The sequence below is a fragment of the Epinephelus lanceolatus genome, chromosome 11, assembly GCF_041903045.1.
Source record: "Epinephelus lanceolatus isolate andai-2023 chromosome 11, ASM4190304v1, whole genome shotgun sequence".
NCBI classification, from domain to species: domain Eukaryota; kingdom Metazoa; phylum Chordata; class Actinopteri; order Perciformes; family Serranidae; genus Epinephelus; species Epinephelus lanceolatus.
Window position 1 is genome coordinate 33,695,865 of NC_135744.1, and position 21,168 is coordinate 33,717,032.

Genomic DNA, 21,168 nt, shown 5'->3' on the forward strand with positions numbered 1-21,168 from the left:
CTCAAACGTTGAGTAAATGTAGTCACATTATACCACAGGGTCCCATTACGGCCTGAGCTTAGTAGGTCAGGTTTGCGTAACAATAGATCATGATGGTGTGATTTATACCTGTGCGTGTGTGTACATTATATGTATCTACTGCACTTTACCGGTATGTACTGTTATCAGTACGGAGTGTATCTCCGTTCAGCTGCTGCCATTTATCTGCTCCTGACCAGCGCTGTGTTTGCTGTGCTCTCTGCACCTGTCTTTGCTGCCTTTAATTTGTAATGTAATGATTTATGCCAGAACCTCCCAAGGCATAGCCACTGTGCCCTACTTTAGACTACACAAAGACATTAGCTGGAATTAAATAATAACTCATAGCACTCATTGCTCCCTCAAATAAATCGCTCGGCTGACCAGACTTTCCTCTTGACAATACCGCATACATTTATACTTGCATGCATTGTTTCTCCCTGAGATTACTGTATATAGTCAGACAAAAATACCTGATGTTTCACTTGGTTTTGTAATAAATCATTCAGACTATCCATTAGATTTAATCTCCCGGACATGTGTGTTAAAAGCCTGTTATGTAACCATGTATTAACAGACCAGGCGTGGAGTTTTATCCTGAACATGACATTGTCCCATTGCCCTGTAAAAGTTCATTTAAGTTTAATTCATTTTAGTTAATTTGTATTTGGACAGAGGCAGAAAAAACAATGGCAGATTCTTAACAAGTTGTTTTTCAGATATAGCTATCAGCAGCTATCAGTCTCCAGTTTATTTGATGCATTTACATTAAATTTATGCGCTGCTCGCACAGCAGGCATCTCCATTATTAATTAGATCTTTCCACCACAAAAAGATCTAATGGTATTTTACCTTGTGCATTAAATAAATTCTCCAAACCCTATGTCCTCTGCATAATCGAAATAAATTCTGTCATGTCAGCAAGGATATGATACTTATTATGACACATATGTACAGGAGAGGTAGCTGTAATGGTTTTCTAAAATAACTATATGCATGCTGACATGGGTCTCTCTTTGAATGTAAATTCAATATCATCCTCCTTTGAAACCATATTGAAGTGCTGTATGTTAATATGTCATATTCGGTGCAATTTTGCCTCCCAGGCATGTTTCTCCCAGAAGGGGCCTGGACTCTCTGGCTCATTAAACCATTAAACTGCCAGCTGCATTTAAAGGGTTAAAGCAGATGACAGATGCAATATATGTAAAATTTGCATCAGTTTTTGTTTTGCTTTTTTGGCAGGAGGCGAAATGTACAGCTGGAAGTTGGAAACAACAGCACAATTCCTTGATGAATGGAACATCAAAGGAAACATGGATGAAGCTGCTCTTGTTGTCATTGGCTCCTTTAGGCAAGGTCACCAAGCTCATCCGCCTGCCTTGAATTTTTCAACATATTCTTATCATAGTTTCCATCTGAAAATCCAAAGAAAATTGCTTTTTCATGGAGGACTTCAAATCACGCTTTCTCACTGTTGAACTTATCACCGTTGCTTGCTTACCTTGTGCGATGTTCCACCTGCATTTGATTAAATCAGAAAGCGTGGGATTTTTCTCATTATAAGTCTGCTATTTACAGCAGCCGCCCTCTGTAAAGGCAGCATACTGCTGGTTCAGAGCAAGAGAGGCAGACATGTACGGGAATGAAGTTGATGAGTGGAAAAAGATGAACTCATGAAAAGGAATCTCTTGAAACACACGAGGAAGAAGCCACCTGGCCGGTCTAATCAGGTTAAATAAGCTAAATCAAGATCAAACAACTGGGACTTGTTAAAAGTCTCATCATATTAATATTGCTTGACTAACTGCTGGTCTGCAGGGTCAACTAGCCAACAGGGAAAACTCCTGCTGTTCCAGTGAGTTCAGCCCTGCTGATGGACTAATGTATTTGTGACTAATTGGCAGCTAATTCAATAACTATTATTATTGTTTTATTGATGTATATGGCCTTGTTGTCCTGTTGTTTGTTGCTGTCCTGTTTTTATGTGTTTGGCATTAATTGCCGCAGGGACGAAAGATGGAAATTAGCCACTGGCTACAATCTTGCATATTTACACTTGTGTGTTCATCAATATGTACTGTCCCTGTTTTAAAAAATAAAGTCAAAGTCAAAGTCATAACTCGCAAAGATAAAAAGGTACCAACTGTCTTTTTTTACTGCACATATTCCATTGAAAGTGACAAATTATTACAGTGGGCCAAAACAGGCACCAGTTTGATAAAAGCCCATCCAGAGTACTCCACAACAGCCCAGTTACATACCAGTAATATTACAGTGGTAGTAAGTAATGCTGAGTAATAGCATTCAGGAGTTTTCAACAACACGTTCTTACTCCAACCTCATCATATATTAGGGCGTGGTCTTGCAGCATATGACGTGCAATGTACCTTGGGTGCATTTGTTGCTGATGTTCTGGGATGCAGCCTGCTACATGCATTCTGTGTTTTCAAAATACACTTACGTATTCACAGGAAATGTACAGTTTGCATACAGTGTCTTTCAAAATAAATGCACTATGTAGGTACAACACTGTGAATTGGCCTTTTTTTTTCCTTCAACAGCAAATGCATGTAGTTATGATTAGCAAACACACACACATAGGTAAGGTTTAGGCAACAAAAGCAGAAAGTTAGGTTTAGGAAAAAAATAACAGGGTGGACAACAGCCTCCCGGGTGAAAGTTGGTGGTTGTTGGACCCATCCACCACCCATACTTAAACTTTTCTCACCCTTAACTTATGTTTTTGTCCAGCCATGTTTCCTCCTGATGCCACTTGCCGCCGAATAACGTCGCCCAGCCGCATATCATGCCAATGTGAACGCTGGAAATCACTGCCCAAGTGCCGCTATTTGACGACTTCGGAGTGAGACTGGGTTGCATAAAAACATGGTTAGATTTAAGCAACAAAAGCACGTGGTTAGATTTATAAAAAAAATAACAGGGACTGGCTTTACATTCATATGGGTAGCATATCCCGGATAAAGTCGGTGGTTGTCGGACCCCTCCACCACCTGTCCCAGCCACCCTACTTTACAGTATGTTTTGCTGTTGTTGTGACAAATATTCACTTCATTTAAAGGAACACTTCACCCCCCCAAATGACCCTTTGTATATCATTTACTCAACCCAAGTCAAGCTGAATTTGTATGGAAAACTTTTTTCTCGCATGCCTCCACGGTGAACAAAGAATCCCAAAATGGAAAAAAAATTATGATAAATGAAAGTCATAGGTTTCCACGTTTACACAGACTCACACAACTTGTCCAGTATAACCCAAGTCTCATTTATCCAGTCGTGTGTTCAGGCAGTGTTCAGAACTTCCCAAACAGACAGACATTTTGGATGGGGAACTGAAAGTAAAGTGAAACTTATGGGAAGAAAAAATGAACTTCAGGCACTCGTGCATGGAGCAGGCACTTATGCACTTTAATTAAGTTAAAAAGTCTTTAGCCTATTCAAAAAACTATGACTGCTTACATTAAAACACCAACTGGTTTGGACCCTAAGGTCTTCATCAGGGTGCAAAGGGGTGAACAGGAGTCAAGCAATCATTTTATAAGCTTGGTAGGGGGTCTCACTCAATCCTGATTAATAAGTGAATGCAGGTGGGTGACAGCAATGGATCATAATGAGAGACAGTCCTCGAGCACACCACTACCTTATTCTATAAAGTGAAACTTATATTATCTTCAAAGCCAGACTCTGAATGAAAACACGGCTATTTAAAGTACTGCAGGGCTGATGAGGAAATGAGGTGCAGGTGGGCAGATGGGAGTGGAACCTCAGGTGAGGGCGATGAGGTAATTACAGGGAGGATGGGAGTGGCTGTAGTAAAAAAGTCAAAACACACCACACACATCACCTTTAGACACTTAAAGCCTCTCTGACATTCCCATATTCACAGGTATTTTCAGATCTCTTGATGAAGTTTATGTTCATCACAGCCATTAGCCATAAACTGTACGCCGCAACAGTGAATACAGAGTGAGACTGGCTTTATTTTTAATTAAATTAGAGGAGTCTTTACCAGACATGGATATGAGGTGGAGGGTGGAATCTGGGTGGCAGTGGGTGCCCCCAAGATGACACACAGTGAATAAAGAAAAGTGCCAGTTTCTGAATGTGCAGTAGGAGATCAGAGCCCCATCAATGATTACACAAATGAGCAGGAAGGCATGAAAATGGGGAATGAACTTGGCTCAGTGTCATTGTTGAACTACAGCAAACTCCTAATATCCTAACTGTGAAGACTGGAGATACTGATGCCTTCACTTCACATTTTCCATACCTGACACATCACTGACGTATCACCTTTTAAGTTGACATGGTGAACGCGTTCGCAGACAGTCCCCATTTAGATCCAGCAGCAGGTACGGAGCAGTAAGAGTTCATTTGCAGATGTGTTTCTGGCAACCTGATGAAAAGCTGTAATTATGCAAGCAGGCAAAGACTCACAGTCTGTCTTTGCTCTTCAAGTGCATGCTGGCAGCCACCAGTCTTGGCTAATGACAGCAAAATTGATTTATAGTATAGAAATACTGCGCTGAAATTGATATCAGCATAATGATTTTGCAGAGTCAGAGCCACTGAATAAAACAGGCCCATGAATTAGCAGTATGTGCATATGCTCTCTGCTTTGCACAATTATTCATTTTTAGGATTTGTTGTGTGTATATAAATACCTGTTGATGTATTATTGTAGGATTTCTTTTAAGTGCTGTATGTATTTGTTTGTGAATTGACTTTGATATCAATTTGCAATGACTTTATGGCCCACTAGCTGGCTGCAACATGAACTTGTAAGTGAAATTTTACACTTAAAAAGTTCAAATACGAGTTGGTGTTTGAGCACTGTTTTTTTAATCAGGTGAAGTTTTATAGTTGTGCAGTGTAGTAAACAAAGAGAAAATATATGCACACACACACACACACACACACACACACACACACACACTCCCTCTTACACACATTTCAAAAGCTGAGACCAAATTATTATTTTTCAGTGACTATGCAATAAAATATTCCACCAAAACAAAGATTGAAAGGAACAAAGAGGAAATAGCAAGCTGGTGTGACTTGAAAGACCATATTAGCATTATGGCCGTGTAATGAGGAACGGAAAGGCACCTGGGCTCACCATGCATAGCAGTTTTATAGAGAGGGTACGCCTTAGACGTGGCAGAGAAAATCAGTGGCGTGTTTATGAATAAAACATAGAATCACAACAAGAGAGTTAAACTTTTCTTCTTGAAGCCTGAGCTTACGCAGAGAGAGTGCTTTCTTCTATTCAGTTCTCAAGGACCTTGACGCTGAAGAGTCTTTGTTCGGACTCAATTGGTTTTACAACTGTGACGGTAAAGACAAAGACACTGGAGCTGCGCCCCAAACCATCAAAGTTTTTTTCCCGCTTTACAGAAATAAGACTAATTTTTGTGCTCTGTACTCTGTTACCTATCTGTTGCAGCTCGTCTAAAATGCGACAGATAGTCTGATTTCACTAACTTTCTTGTCAAAAACTGCTACATATGTTTTATTATTTTATTGCTCAGGTAAATCAGTCTTATTGAGGTCATAAAAATACACAGTTTGATCCATTTCTTGATGAGATAAAGCACTTCACACCAGAGGGAGTGTGAGTCACCCCACTGCTTGGGGGGAAGAGAGGAAAGGAGAGGAGGGGACTTCAAGAGAAGGATGAAGAGGATTTGGAAGGAGGGACGAGATGGGACTGAGTTAGTACTGTGGCTTTTAACATCGGCAGGAAGCCATAAAATTTAATTTAGCCTATAAATGTGATGCCATTGACAGATTTTTCAAAGTTTGTGTCTGCAACAGTTGAAATAAGGATAAAGTAACATTCCTTCAACTTTACAGAGTGGGTGTTTAAGTGTTAACACTTCATAAGGACTTGTTTGGTTACCTTGACAATTTGAGCTTGTCATGCAGTTGATACAACAAGGTTAACAAGGTTTGTTTTATGCCTCCATGCCTGTGACAGCTGTGGCCTCATCTCTCCTTTCAGTCCTTCTTTATCCACCCTGAAACTGTGTTGATTGTTCAGATCTTATCTGCTGCCAGACTGGAGACGCGTCCACATTTTAAAATTTGTAGCTTCTTTGCTGCAGCATCCATATTTTAAGCATTGCCTACTGTCATGGCTGCATGAGTCTGGACAGACACGTAAATTGCAGCGTGACAGGTTGGGGACAGGCATACAAGGCAGTAATCTAAGCTGTTTGTTGTTGGTGTTTTTTACAAATTATATGTTCAAAAAGAGAAACAAGATGCCAGCAAAATATGCACAAGTCATGGCCAGCTCTGTGAAATCAAACAGCAGTCCACTTCCTAAAGCTGTGGAGCCAAGAGCCATTTGGAAATGAAATCTGGGCAGACTGCTTGCAGCGTGTGATATATATATATGTATGCAGATGGAGGTCTTCAAGCAAGACACCCTTGAACTAATGGCTTCTAAACAGCTCATCTCAGCCAAACAGCTAACAGTGACAGCAACAGTCCTGTCAGAGGGAGACACTATTTTATTCACAGCTTCAAAACAGAGCGCTCAAACCTGAATCAATCAAATTAAAAACAAGGTGGTTGCTTAAAATAAAGTCTCTCAGATACTTATGACTCTATGATATTTCAATGTTAAAGGTTTTAAAGCATTGTCATAGTGTGATCTATCCATAGCAGGGGTTTATTTCTTACATTTATTCCCCTTTTCTTAATTCCTCAAGGGAGCAGAGGAGTCAAGCAGAGTGATCAAAAGCCCTACCCCCTCTGTGTCGAGCAGAGGCGCTTGAGTAATGTTGAATCTAGCTGTCAAAAAGGCCTCTGAGACTTTGCTGACAGAGACAGAGGTAAAGACGCTGCTCAAGGACATGTTCCTTTAAATGGATGCTCATCTGCATTGAATGGAATAAAAAGATGCGACGAGATGAATAAAGTCAAACCCAGGTCCCATGGGTTGGGTGGTAGACATGGCTGTTACAAATATGGAACTTAAAGGGACATTGTGTAACATTTTCAGTTGTTTATTGGCAAAAATTGATGTCTGCATTCATAAATATGTCATCACTGGTGTACTATTACCTTCACCAATAATCTGACTTATTCTCGTAAAAGGAGAATTTCGGATTTGTTTGTACATTGTGCGAGTAAGTCGTCTGTGGGGTTCCATTACGTTTCGCCATCTTGAGAATACACCCGCCAGCAAGGGACATACAGCACCGCCTTCAGCATTTTCGTTGAGAGCCAGGCCAGCACTGCGTGACTGAGGAGCCGAAGGAGAGGAGCAAGAGGCGCTTCGCTACTACCCTGGCAAATTTGAAACAAAGTCCCACTCTTTGAGCATAATGCAGGATCATGCATATGCAGCTTAATGGGAGACGGAATCCTTGTCGCCAAGAAAGCGCAAAAGGGAATAGAAAAGGCAGCGTGACCGGCGAATTAAAAAAACGAAGGCCCACATCAGGGTAGCCTTTCCCAGGTAGAGAGAGCTGCTGAGGGAGAATGGTAATGCAATCACAGGCCAGCGCCGCTGTTGGCTGTTAGCCGCTGTTAGTGGCCAGTCACTAACAGCCTCATCCCTCTCCTCGCATCACTGCGCCGCTGTTAGCTGTTAGCCGCTAGCCGCTGTTAGCCGCTGTTAGCGCTGGCCTGTGATTGTATTACCTTTCTCCTTCAGCATCTCTTTCCACCTGGTAAAGGCAACCCCAATGCTGACCCTTGTTTTTTTAAGTCACGCTGCCTTTTTGATTCCCTTTTGCACTTTCTTGGTGACAAGAATTCCGTCTCCCGTGATGCTGCATAATACATGATCCTGCATTATGCTCAAAGAGTGGGACTTTGTTATGCGGCAGTAGTGCCGCTGGCCACTAACAGCTGTTAGCGGCGCAGTAATGCGAGGAGAGGGATGAGGTGTGTGAGGTTGAGCCACTTGTCAGTTGTCAAAGGACAAGACGTGATTGGTTTGTTTCAATTTACATCCGCCCCAACAGTCCTACGTTGTAAACACAGCCAGCATGGTGAGGAGGGGGTTTGTCAACTCGCGTCGCGTGTGTCTGTGTAGGAGCCTGAATGAATACTCCATGTGGTATCGGATGACATGGTTTCATCAGTGTTATCATAGCTTTTTGGTACACAGCGGCTATAGTTGTTGCAATACGTGTTTGAAACAGTGAGGCGCTAGAGTGCGCCATCTGTTTGAATACAATATATGATTTCAACGTTAGATGGGAGAAATTCCTACACACTGTGGCTTTTAACATAATCAAGAGCAGAAGTTTAAGACCAGAGAGGTCTCGGTGTCTCTGGGGGACTGAGGAGGAATTCTGTGGAGTAAAAACGGCAGTGTCAAAGGATTTGAGATCAGTTCTGTGGATAAACAGAGCGTGCCACCCTAAAAAACACAACGTTTTAGGTTGTTTAAGCCAAATATGGCAATGGCTCAGGAACCAGCGGAGAGATTGATAAAGCTTTCTCTTTACATTTAGCTGTTAGCCTGCTGCTAATGCTCCCTGTGCTCCTTCCTAACAGATATTTAAGCATCTACAGCCTGTAACCTCAGCTCCCACTAATAAAATAACTGGATTATTTATTTGATGTAATTAATTTGGCCATCTGAGGATTAGAATTATTTATTTTTGAGGGTTATCAAATTCCTACATCCTGCCACTTGCCGGGCTCTGTAAACATGCTGGGCTGTACCCAAAAGGTCCTTTCTATTATAAAAATAAATGAATGGTATCTCAGTTTTAGACTCCAGTGATTTGGTCCATCTCTGTCAAATTTATCAGCAAATGTGGGCGGCTCTGAATTTTGGAAAGGATGCTGCCTGCCGCGTCTGTTGGGAAGTTGGAAATGAGCAAAGGAGCCGAATGAGTGCTGGTGGAGTTACATAAGCTCATTACAGCGGTGTGCATGCATGCACGCACTCTCTCTCGCTCTCTCTCTCTCTCTCTTTACACACACACACACACACACACGGAAACAACACTATGTTGCATTTTGCCGCCTGCAGTCTGTCATTAACCTTGACTGTATTTCCACTGTGACCCCACTCCTGCTTCTGTCTCTCTCTCTCAGGCTGGATGAGGATAGGTTAAATATCAATACACAGGGCTGTGCCACTTTGAGATTTAAGGGGTAGACTCGTTGTTTTTTGCTGTGTTTGTGTGTACGTGTGTTAGTTCTCGAATCCAGGTTAACTCTATTTCCCATTATTTGTGAATAGCATAACCTCAGGAGGAGCTTTGCCTCTCATACATGCACCACTCGGCTGCAGCCTCTCACTGGGTTAAAACACAGTTTAATGGGAAACTGATTTGGCATTCAAACACCAGGATAAATTTTACTTTCTAATAGGAAGCTCAGGGGATAGTCGGGCATTTTTCTATAAGCTCTACAGTTTTAAATGATTGCCAACTTTTTTTAATGTCTTGCTGTTTCTTGTCTTCATCATCACCAGAAGCTGTATTAAATTAAAGCATGCCTTGCAACTCTCTTTACAGAACATAAGCCCTGTTTCCACCGAGCAGTACGGTACGGTTCAGTTCAGTTCAGTTTGGTATGCTTTTTTTTTTGTTTCCACTGTGAAAAGCTGTGGATGTTATCTATGGAACTGTTCCGTGTCATCTCCATTTTTGGTCCCCCCTCTGTTGGGGTACCTAGCACACTGATGCAGTACTAAAAGGTGGAGCTGTGAACACTGCAGTCTGTTGATTGGTCAATAGAAGACTGTCACTGTCTCAGGGCTGAGTTGTGGCTGGTTTTGAGGCTCATGTAGCCACTGTTCATACCATGGCAACTTTTACATACATTAGTAAACTATAAAATGAAAGGATGTTTTGCTGCCTCTTGCAGCAGCTATAGTCTGAAAAAACTCATTGGGTCGACTACCGGTGACTTTTAAGGTGGAACGTAATCTTGTAATGTTACTAGATGCGATGAGTTGACAACGTGAATTCATCATCACACCTTAAATTTCACTGTGACAACTTTGACCATTCCATTAGTTTTTATTGTCTCTCTTGGATGACATAGAATTTCAGTACTGAGTAGAAGAATATGAATTTCAACTGGGTTATGTGAACCGCATATATTCTAATCCTCACCCACAGAAAAAAAGCATTGCAGAGCATCATTCCTGTGGGCTATGGTAAAACTTGCGCTTGCCTGAGAAAGAGTGAATGCACATACCCGCTGTTTTTAAATATCCAATGGAGAGAGACTCTCACTCCAGTTCGTTCTTTTTGTTCAGAAAATGTTGGCCTAGGACCCCGTTCTGTGGATGATAAACAAAGTGCAGACTTCCCTCTTTGTCACGGTGATGAGCTAATCAAGCAGGTGCTGGATGGAGCGCTGAGTGACAACCACCCCGCCCACATTTAAGAGTACTGTCTACAGTGGAAACGTTAAATGGACCTAGGTCTAGGTACCATGTCTGAAGGGTTACTTTTGGTGCCAAAGGTACTATACCGAAAATGTTTTGTTAAAAGGAGGCTTTGGTATTTGACAGCATCTTGTCTTCAGAAGGAGATTTATCCTGGTGTTTGAGAGCAAATTGATTGGCCCACAGCTCTGTGCTTGAGCCCAGTGAGAAACTGCAGCAGGGTAATGACTGTAGTCTTTATCTGTCAAGAGGTGCTTCACAGTAGAATTATACTCTCACAGAAAAAAGAGTTGGGTTTCAGGGTCATAATATTTCTGTCTTATCTTAAACTGTAAGTGTATTTTAACGTCTCTTGACTTGAATGGATTGAAAGTGCAATCTCAGACAACACAAGAAATTGAGTTTGGTACATTCCTGAAGTTAATTGAGAACTAAACAGGAGAAAAGTGCAACAAACTTCTGAATCAAATCTGAATCATGAAATGTCTGAGCAAATGCCACCCAGGCTGTGTTTGGCAGCTGTGCAAAGATTTGACAACTTCAGCTTGAGAGCTGGGAATCACAGTGGTATTTTGTCTGTTCAAACACACCAAATATCATTCATTTGCAGTGCACTTCCAACTCTCACTGCTCCTGTAAGCAGTGTGCATTGCCACCACAGAGAGTGTGCTCTTGGGAAAGAAGATTTCAAATTACTGGATGATGGTGTGTGTGTCAAACAGATGTTAGTATGTTAGTTAAAGCAGCGCAGCTACAAAAGTGTCAGTGGAGGGGAAGCTGCAATTTTGCTTCAGTAATTTTCTCCCAACTTAATCGAACCACTCGGTAGACTGCCAAAAGAGAAAGATCATCAAAAGTGAGACTAATTCTGAGGTACATTTCCCAGTTATGATATTGACCCTTACTTGATGTGCAGAGCAGATACACAGACATGTGAAATGAGATAATGCACCAGACTAATCTGCTCAAACCTTGATTTTTACCTCGCTTAATTCATCAGGGATATGCAAAGCAATGCTTTGAAGTATCAGACAGTTAAAGTTTGAGGTCATGAGTTTTGTCAAGTCTTTCTGAGTAAGCAGACTGATTTTTCTTTTTCTTTTTTTTTTTTTTTTTTAACTTTTTTCTGCCTTCAAGTGAAAAGCTGATGAAACAAGCTCCAACCAAGTTAGCTGAAAAGAGATTATTGATCATTCCAGTCACTACAGGGGCTAAATAAAAAGCTGGGGACCTCATAGCTGTGGGCTGAATCCAATTCAGACACTTATGTTGCACATTACAAGTCCAAAGTTGTTTGGTAAACTGTTGACGGCATTTTACATCAAGATGTATTGGAGAAAAATAAAACAAAAATGTGGTATAAATGTGTAATTTCATTGGGTTATAGTTCCTGAAATGTTACTGTGTGTGCCTTTGAGTCCGGCTGTCTTTGTGTCCACTTTTAAGTTAACAAATGAGGCGGGTGAGAGAGCGGAGCAAGAGGACGTGTCAACTGTCAAGTAGCTGTCAGGTTATGTAAATGCGGGGCGAAGGCAGGAACACAGCGAGGACACCGCGCTCACGGAGCTGGAAAAAAATATGCGTCACCGTTCAAAATCAATCTCCATCGATCTTCTGCAGCGACATGATCTTCCAATAGCCACTCAGTGTCAAAGGCACAACACCACTCCCATCCACACACACACACCCTCTCAAATAAACACAACCCAGTGTGAGCAGATGAAAAAAAGAAATACATACATGTTTATTTTACAACAAGGGCACATTTTTTTTGTACAAACTGTAAACTAAATACTGTAATTATTCTGAGGGTTATAATCTTTGACATCACGTTCATGAATGAACACCAGAAACATGTAAATAAATAAATATATAAATAGTCAGTGACTGCTGCATCTTACTGTAAATTATAATCCCACACTGGAGAAAACATACAGCATGTAAGTTTGCTACACACATTAAGGATTTTTGAAGATAAAAAGCACTTGTGTTCATCACAAAGTCTACATTTTGAACATCATTGTACAATACTCTATCCCTGCACTCCCCAACCCTAAATACTGCAATTTATTTTTGAACATGAAGCTTTGTCACTGAATTGATGTCGAGGTAGGGACTCCTTCATTATCCTAGACGGTTTGAATAAGCTAAAGCATCATCACCACGTTCCCAGGGCCTAGGTGTGCTGCTCGGCCCTACGTCTGCTGCGTCCCTTGGCCCGCCATCGGAGGGAGAGGAGAGATTCTGCACTGTCAGATTTGCTTAAGCTGTCATACGTCATGTAGCTACACTGATTGAGAGACCGTGTACTGTCACCGTAGCTCCCCCAAAGCAACATGTAGGGCAGCCTGGAGGAAATGCTCCGGATCAAACAAAACATCTCGCTTGCGGGACTGTTGCCTGACATCACCCTTCTCCAAAATCAAAGCAGTGGCATCTGGAGAGATGACTCACCGAGTTGACAAGGTGAGGGCTCGGGGGGCTTTTACATGGAGCCAAAATACAGCAGAGATCATTTCAACTCACAGCTGGAGGTATGTTTCTATAAATGTGTACATACAGCATATACGAAACATATACTGGTAAACCTGTAAATGCCAATGATGTCACGACAAATGGCAGATTAATCTCTATATCAGTAAGAATACCCCTACCCACCCCCTCAAATTTCAGCTTATAAAACACTGGTTAAATCACAGCATAAGCTACAGTACAGCCACATTCAGCCAAAAATAACAATTTTGGCAACAGCAATAATAATAATAATCATAATCATAATCATAATAATAGTAATAAAATGGCCAGGTGGAGCTTTGATTCAGCGCCTTGACTCAAACTACAGAAGGGAAACAGTAGGCCCTGTCTGTTTAATAATAAATCCAATCTGTGTTAACATCGGGAACGCTCATCAAGTCGACAGAGGCAGCCAAGGGAAAAGAAAAAGAGATGGAGAAAAGGGAGGGTAGGGGGTGGGGGTGGTGGTGGATGTGGAGAGGGGGGGAAACCAAATCTTCCCTTAAGCAGTTCCCCTCCACGTCCAATGCTGACAGATTATGTGCAGTTCATGTTTTATCGCATGTTTGAGCTGGCTTGTGTTTGGAAGTAATTAGGGAGTAAATTAAGAGGAACTGATGAAGAGAGAAAAGGCAGGGCCACTGAGCTGATATGGTTGAGAATTTGTAAAAGGCATGGGACTTAATGGGGGATGTTATTGTATATTGTTGCACTCACATAGAATTTCATCTGGAAAATTATATCAATTCACAATAAAAGATGACTAATCCAAATCCCAGCGCGCCAACGTCCGTTTTAAAGGGATGGTGCAGCAGCAGTCAGCAGGAGCCGAGGACAGGCAGGCAGAGAGGACAATCAGTTGCTTTTATGTCACAAGCCAAGTCACATATTGAGCTAAAAGCCCCCCCCCCCCCCCTCCCCCCCTTTGTTGCCATCTAGATAGCATTGGATTTTCCAGAGCAGGAAAATCAAATGCTTCGTTCAAGACCAATTGCTTTCTATTGGATCAACTCTTCCTTTCTCTGATGTGCAACAGTTTCACGCCTTCATGGACACACACACAGCACACGCTGGACGCTCAGCATACGATGTCAGAAAGCATGCTGTTGAGCATTCTTTCCACGGCAACGCTGAACACAGCAGAAAACTAGCTGCACGGGGCTTCGACAAGAGAGCTAATTATGTCTGATAATTATGTGTGCCATGCAGAGACTTTGCATCTATTCAAACTTTTAAAATATATACAATTAAATCTAATTTAACGTTTGAAAAGAACAGTAAATTACATATAGTTTTTAACTTTATGAAGCCTGTTAGGTGGAGATAATGAATAGGCCCTTTTCCCACCCTCTGCATTCATTATCATAACTTGTGAGTTCTTTTAAATCAAAGTTAAAGACTTTCCTGTTTGCTGCTGCACTTTATTAAATTAGATACTTATTCATTTTTCACACTGCACAGTAACTTTCATACTTGTATTTTACATCTGTCTTTGTATATATTAGCTATTAGCTATTCTTTTCTATTCTGCAGCTCTTCAATTGTATTTAAATGTCCTTCTATAATGTGTTTCGTCTGCTCTGTCTTGATGCTTTTGATGTTTTACCTAAAGCACTCAGCTTTGTTGCCAAAATGTGCTGCATAAATAAACTTGCCTTGCCTATGAAACGTTGAAAACACAAGCAATAAAACTGCTAAATTAAACACACAGAGGGTTGGCTGGTTATTTGTCCTGGTAAGACCAGCAGCTTATGGTGGCTAATGTTAGCAAACAATGGAGCTGTAGCTGTATTGTGGACATTAGTCTTTGATGAACAACTACTGTGACATTGTGTTTCGGCATTTACCATTATCACAAACAGTACTTAAAATACTGTAGTCAACTGTGGCCACACCGGTCAACGTTACGCAAATCTTACATTGTTTTACTTTAAAGGTCCAGTGTGTGGGATTTAGTGGCATCTAGAGGTGAGGTTGCAGAACTGAAACATCTGCTATGAGTCCAGCTTTTAGGAGAATGCTAGTCTGAGTGGGCGGAAGTTCGCTGCATAGATCAGCCTCTCATTGGGCGGAACGAGCCACCCGCTGAAGTCCCGCCCTACCACCTCCGGTTGTGTAGCAGTTTTCAACATGTCCTTTACTAACTTGTGCGGTGTTTGATCTTGCGGGGATGTAGCCATTTTTCTGCCATGGTTCGCGTCTGTAGGCGATATTTTTGCAAGCGCACTGTTGCTGTGGCACCGCCAAGAACGATTGTGATTGGTTGTAAGAAATAAAAAACAGCCGGGGCGTTTTTTTCTCCTATCTTAAAGTGAGAGTCGGCGCAGCCAGATCTTTCTTTTCTTGAGAAAGGTCTGGTGAGCGAGACTAGGAGAACGCGAATGGTCCTATCTAGAGCCACTGTTTGGTTTGTCCATTCTGGGCTACTGTAGAACAACATGGCGGACTCCATGGGTGAGGATCAAGCCCCCAGGAACAGTGGCCAGCATGGAACCCAATTTCACATGGCCAAATGTGCAATTACAACTTCTGGGTTTGACACACAATACCATAGGTCCCGATAACACGTTTTCCCATAGACTTATAATGTGAAAGAGATCCCTGTGAATCAGTGGATTGGGATTTGATCCATTCAGTCTGATAACATTTCTAGAAGTCTAGAAGAGCCGCAGGATTAAATAAGTTTTATCCCTATTCAAGTTAGCAGAGGGCTGAACTGGAAGTTAGCGGCTCTGCCACACTCAGCCATTTTAAGTTTCTAGTGTGCTTGCTCCATGGACCCCACAATGCTGCAGATCCAGGTAATTTCATGCCATGGAAATTAGCTTTTTTAGGCTTCATGCGCCACTAAGCACCTTTCATGACTTTCATGGCACCTTTCTAATGCTGTGTTCATTTGTCTTTTTACATCCATGGAAAGGACTCGTTCTGTATGTAGATTTAAATGGCTCATTTTAAGCTCATGAAAACACGATTCGTAGATCAGGTAGTTATAAATTAATCATAACATAGTTAAGAAGAAGTATATTAAGTATTTCTGCCAATCAATGCCCCTGAATGCTACACAAAGGACCTTTAAACTCAAACTCAACCTTGAATGTGAAACTAACTGTAAAGTATCAATACAATCAGTGCGAGTGGAGCCAAGCACAAACACCACAAATACAAAAAAAATTAAAAAGCTTGTTTGAGCACTGTCAAAAATATTTTAAATGTAGTTTTATAGCTTATCTGTGGTTATAAAAATCATTGCATCATAGGGACTAACTCACCCAAAACTGCCTTTTGTAATGGACTTTATTCTGACTAACTGCATCACTTAAAATGTAATTGCATATATTTTAAATGCTACTTTGCAAAAATACATGGCAGAGAGGAGTGACAATAAAAATGTGTTCGATATCTTGAAGGTAATCCACATTGTGGTGGTTTGTCTTGGACTCCACCCCTGCGAACAGAGCGACTGTCACACTGCATGCTCCACATCGCCACTACAGCACAGCATGGCTCCCAGCATGAGCAATTTACAAAATCAGATATCTGCAAGTTTGCAAAAGGTCACAAAGTGTCACTTGCATTACGGCTGAATGAACTCCGCTGCTGCTGCTGCTGCTGCTGCTGCTGCTGCTGCTACCTCCTCTGTCCAAGTGCGGGAGTTTTAGTTTACAGATTTACATTCTTTTTTAATCATGGACTGACAGCATTTGCCAAAAATAGAATCATAAGTACCACTTTGAGTGGGCAGGGTAAAGACTTAAAATGGAGGGCTGCCAGAGGAGATGGTGAGGCAGACAGGAAAAGAAAAATATAAATGGAAGGTATGGTGCAGGTGAGGAGGACCGTGCTGACTGAGGGAACAGTGAGGAGGAGAGAGGAGGGAAGAGGTTGACAACGCTGGAGAAATGAGGGCAGTGCGAGGGAGGAAGGGACTTTGCTGACTGAGGAAAGGGGAGCAGGAAAATGGAAAGGAGAGGAGACTATAGGGCCCTAGAGAGGGTTTGCTGAAGAGCAGCAGAGAGGGGAGACAAAGCTAATGAAAAGACGGAGTGAGGATAAGGAATGGAGGAAACTTCAGGTGAGCCAGTCTGATCGGTCCCAGTTGGGCATGACTGAGGAAATGGTCAAAATAGGATACAAGGGAAGGAAAGTAGAGGGGGGACTTTTCACTGCAAGATAAGATGTCTAAAGGGGTGTAAGAATGAAATCTTTAAAAATATATGGCTACTTGGCTTATGGTAGTGAACTCTATCACCTGCCCCTGCCTGTTTTAAACTGAATATTCTTACTTTGGTGTCTGAAGCAGTTTAAACCCCAAAAAATTACCACTGCAATACAGGTGTTTTGATTCTGCAACAGAATTGCCACTAAGAAATGTACGGAAGAGAAATAACCGCAATAAACAACTTATTATACTGTACCAGAAGCTGATTTACCCACATTGCTCTCTCTCCCATGAAACACATACAAAGCACCTATACCTACAAGACATTTTGCTAATAGTTACTACATCTTCCTCCACTGTATATACTGTGTTTAAGTCCTTTCGGGATTGTGTCAGTACTGTACAGTATACACATGCAGATGTATACATCTTTAAACATGTTAGAAAAATGTATACATGTGCACATAGCTAGTGTTCTGCGTTAATATTCACATTATCAACATTTATCATCAAATTTCAATTTCATCAATAAATGCTGAGAGTATTTTGCAGATAGTTATATCCAGGATAAAGTGCCTTTACTTTAAAACATTCTGTAGGTTTTTCCATGTAGATTTTTTTTGACAGTCTTAAGGTCCCGTATATCCCACTCACTGTCTCCCTGTCAGGCATGTTCATAACGATATCTGTCTCTCTCGTTGCTTCTGCTGTCCTCCTGTGTAAGCTTTCCGTCCCTTTGTGTGTACATACGTGCCTCGATGTACCCCTCTCCATCTTTTCTCAACATGACACGGTTTTATGCTGTCCATTCTGTGTTATGGGATTGATCTTTTCCAGTGTGACCTCAGTATCGCTGTCTAAATTCCCAGAGATGGCTGGCGAGAGTTTCTCCAGGGCGTTGTTTACCATGCCCACCTCGATCTCCCCTCCGCATCCGTCCTTCTTGTGTAACTCCTCCTCCTGACACAGGATGCTGTGGGGCATCACATAGCTGGCTGAATGGTTGCCCTCCTTTGGGATGTGACTCTTGGGCTGATACTGACAGTTGGGGTTCGAGGTAGGGGCGCCCATGTTGTTATTAATACTGACGATCTCAATGGCATTGCTCCCCGGGCAGAGCCGGTGGCAGCCCAGGAGGATGGAGAAGGCCTTGCGGAAGTCGGCGTTGAAGGCATAGATGATGGGGTTGAGCGAGGAGTTTGCCCAGCCAAACCACACGAACACATCGAAGGTGGTGGAGCTGATGCAGGGGAAGTCCGTGGCACCGTCCGGCAAGTTTGGCTCACAGAACGGAACCATGCAGTTAAGGATGAAGAAGGGCAACCAGCAGCACACAAACACTCCCATGATCACTGAGAGCGTCTTTAAGACTTTGGTTTCTCGTTTGAACGACATTTTGAACGAGCTCTCGCTCTCTATGCTCGAACTATTCCCCATGCTGCTGTGACGGTTTTTGGCACTCTCTGCTGCCCGCTCCAGGGCAGATATTCTCCGTATCTGTTTCTGGGCGATCCGGTAGATCCGGGTGTAGGTGACGATCATAATAGCCACGGGGATGTAGAAGCTGATAAGGGAGGAGGAGATGGCGTAGGTCCTGTTAAGGCTGGAGTCGCAGTTGTCAGGGGGCAGCTCACCGGGGTACGTTCCATTTAGCTCTGCGTAGCTGGTGGTCTGAGCTTTGTGCCAGTTAAGCTGAACAGGAATGAAGGAGATGAGGACTGACAGGGTCCACGCCACACTGATCATCAGACATGCCACTTTCGGGGTCATCTTGCGTTCATAGCGGAACGGGCTCGAGATGGCCCAGTAACGGTCTACACTAATCACACACAGGTTCAAGATGGAGGCAGTGGAGCACATGATGTCAAACGCCACCCAAACGTTGCAGAATGCACCAAACGGCCAAAACCCCACGATCTCAGTCGCTGCCTTCCACGGCATTACCAAGATAGCTACCAGAAGGTCAGAGATGGCCAGCGAGATGACAAAGAAGTTGGTGACCTTCGACCTCAGATGTCGGAACTTGGTGACGGCAGCACACACCAGTGTGTTGCCTAGCAGCGTAGTGAAGATGAGGAGGGAGAGGAAGCATCCTGTCAGCACGCGTTTGGAAGAGTCTTTCTCTGCTAGCAGCTGCTTTCCATCTCGAACTGTTGAGAAATTCTGATCCATTGTTTAAATTACACTGCTAATAAAGTGAGATAGGGGGTGGGTGAGGGGGGTGTCGACAGTCACCCCATCACATCCCCAGCCTGCAGCAGCTGTGCCTCTCTCGGGAGGAGTTTTAGACGGACGGCGTAGCTGGTGGAGAGGTCAACTGTCTCGGCACCAGCTCTCCAACAGACTGGGTCATCCATAGGCGCCTTGTCACAATCACCATCCTTGCACAAGAACTGCTATAAATATTTCAAAAAGATCTCTTCAGATATTTGCCCCCCCAAAAAGCCTGGTTCATTAATTCCTGCAACAGCAGCATGGGCAGCAGACATTCTAGTGTGAAGAGGAGGAGGAGGAGTATCCCAGCTGTTGTTTGCAGTTTGTTTACAAATCAGCACTGCAGTCATAAAAAAGCAGCAGTAAAATTATATTGAAAGTAAAGTCCTTGGTCCTTTTTCTCCTCTCTGTGGTTGCCTCAGCTGTCAAGCGAAAGTTTCACATCATATTGTTGCCGAGCTGTTGAGTAAACAGAGGCTTGGCCAATCATTAGCCTTATATACCACCTCATCAATAACTTGTATTGATGGTTTTCGCGCTGCGTTTATCTGATTTGTTTAATGATCCTCTAGGCGTGTCCGTGTGATTATATTGGTGCCTGCACCAGAGCTGATCCACCCCAGCTACAAGGTGTTTTATTTTTTTTCTTAATTTCTTTGAATGCAGCTTCCCGTTAGTTCATGGCACAGTCTCTTAACAACATTTCCACCTTGGTGACAAGTCAAAAAAAAATAGGCTGAAAACAGAATTCAAAGGTCTCGACAGTCCATTTAGATATCAGAGAGATATTAAATGTCTAATTCATCACATGTAGGAAAGCACATCAATACCACAGCTTTGTTTATGCTGACATGTCGCTGTAATCCAGATGCGAGGTCGTTTTTTTTATTTTTGGTTTAGTTCGCGTGCCCATTTGTGTGGACACAGCAAAACGACCGCTCAGCTTTCAAAAACATTCAAGAGTTATTTTTGGCCACCCACCTAAAGTCTCTCTGGCAGTGCAATCCCTGGGTTGACGTCTCTGTAAACAGGAGCGCAGTTTATTTTCTTATTTTCGAAATCTTCAGACAGCGCGCGCTCCTCTCCGTGGATGTGCGCAGCTCTGGACCGGCTGCACCGTCTTGGGTCAGTTTGAAAATAATTGAAACCCAAATCAATTTGCATTAATAAAATCACTCAGTCCCGCAAAAATCCACATCTCCTCGGCGTACATCCAACTTGTATCTTGGTACCAAGTGACGGAAAAGGAGCTCGCCGTCTCTGCGCGCTCCTCCATGGGAAGTCAGTCACGCTCCCCTGTTGCGACGGTCCTCAGGTGTTTTTTTCTTTTTCCCCCCTTATCAGTCCTTATGCTTCTCTTTTTAGGGCCATCCTCTGTTGTGCAACATTCACTTACCCTGTGATGTGTCTGCGGTCTGACTGGCCGGCGGAGAGTGATGGGAATGACTCTCCAAGAGCCGTTTTCATGCGCGCTCCTCTCTCTCCGCTCAGCTGCAGCCTGCTGCTGTGCGCCACGGTCTTTGCCACAACTGCTCCATCTATCCAGGGAGGCTGTGAAAGGTAAAGCCACCCAAATTCACACTATAAAGCACCTTTTGTTTGCTTAAGAGTTTAGCCACATATTGTGTATAATGACAAAAACCTTTAAGGCCAAATTTGATGACAAAGAAGGTTAAATGGGGGAAACATAAGGAAAACATGACTTCATTTCTGTTTCTCAAATTATGTAAATTTCAGATTTTGGTGACTTTCTCATTCACAAACAGGCCACACCATAAACTCCCCACACTTCTTACATAAACAGTGATGATGGTAGCCCCTTCATCTGCTTGCACTTTATTTTACACTTGACCCACACTGTCAA

General features: G+C 42.6%; 1 protein-coding gene across 1 annotated transcript; it reads right to left on the bottom strand.

The window, feature by feature from the left end:
- Positions 1–12,136: 12,136 nt before the first annotated feature.
- Positions 12,137–20,784, bottom strand: drd1b (dopamine receptor D1b). Its single transcript, XM_033636458.2, has one exon. It carries the CDS (start codon positions 19,260–19,262, stop codon positions 17,871–17,873), a length of 1,392 nt encoding a protein of 463 aa, XP_033492349.1. The 5' UTR covers positions 19,263–20,784; the 3' UTR covers positions 12,137–17,870.
- Positions 20,785–21,168: the final 384 nt, after the last annotated feature.

Excerpts from the sequence above, each read along its gene's own strand:
- drd1b (XM_033636458.2), bottom strand. The coding sequence starts at position 19,262 with ATGGATCAGAATTTCTCAACAGTTCGAGATGGAAAGCAGCTGCTAGCA.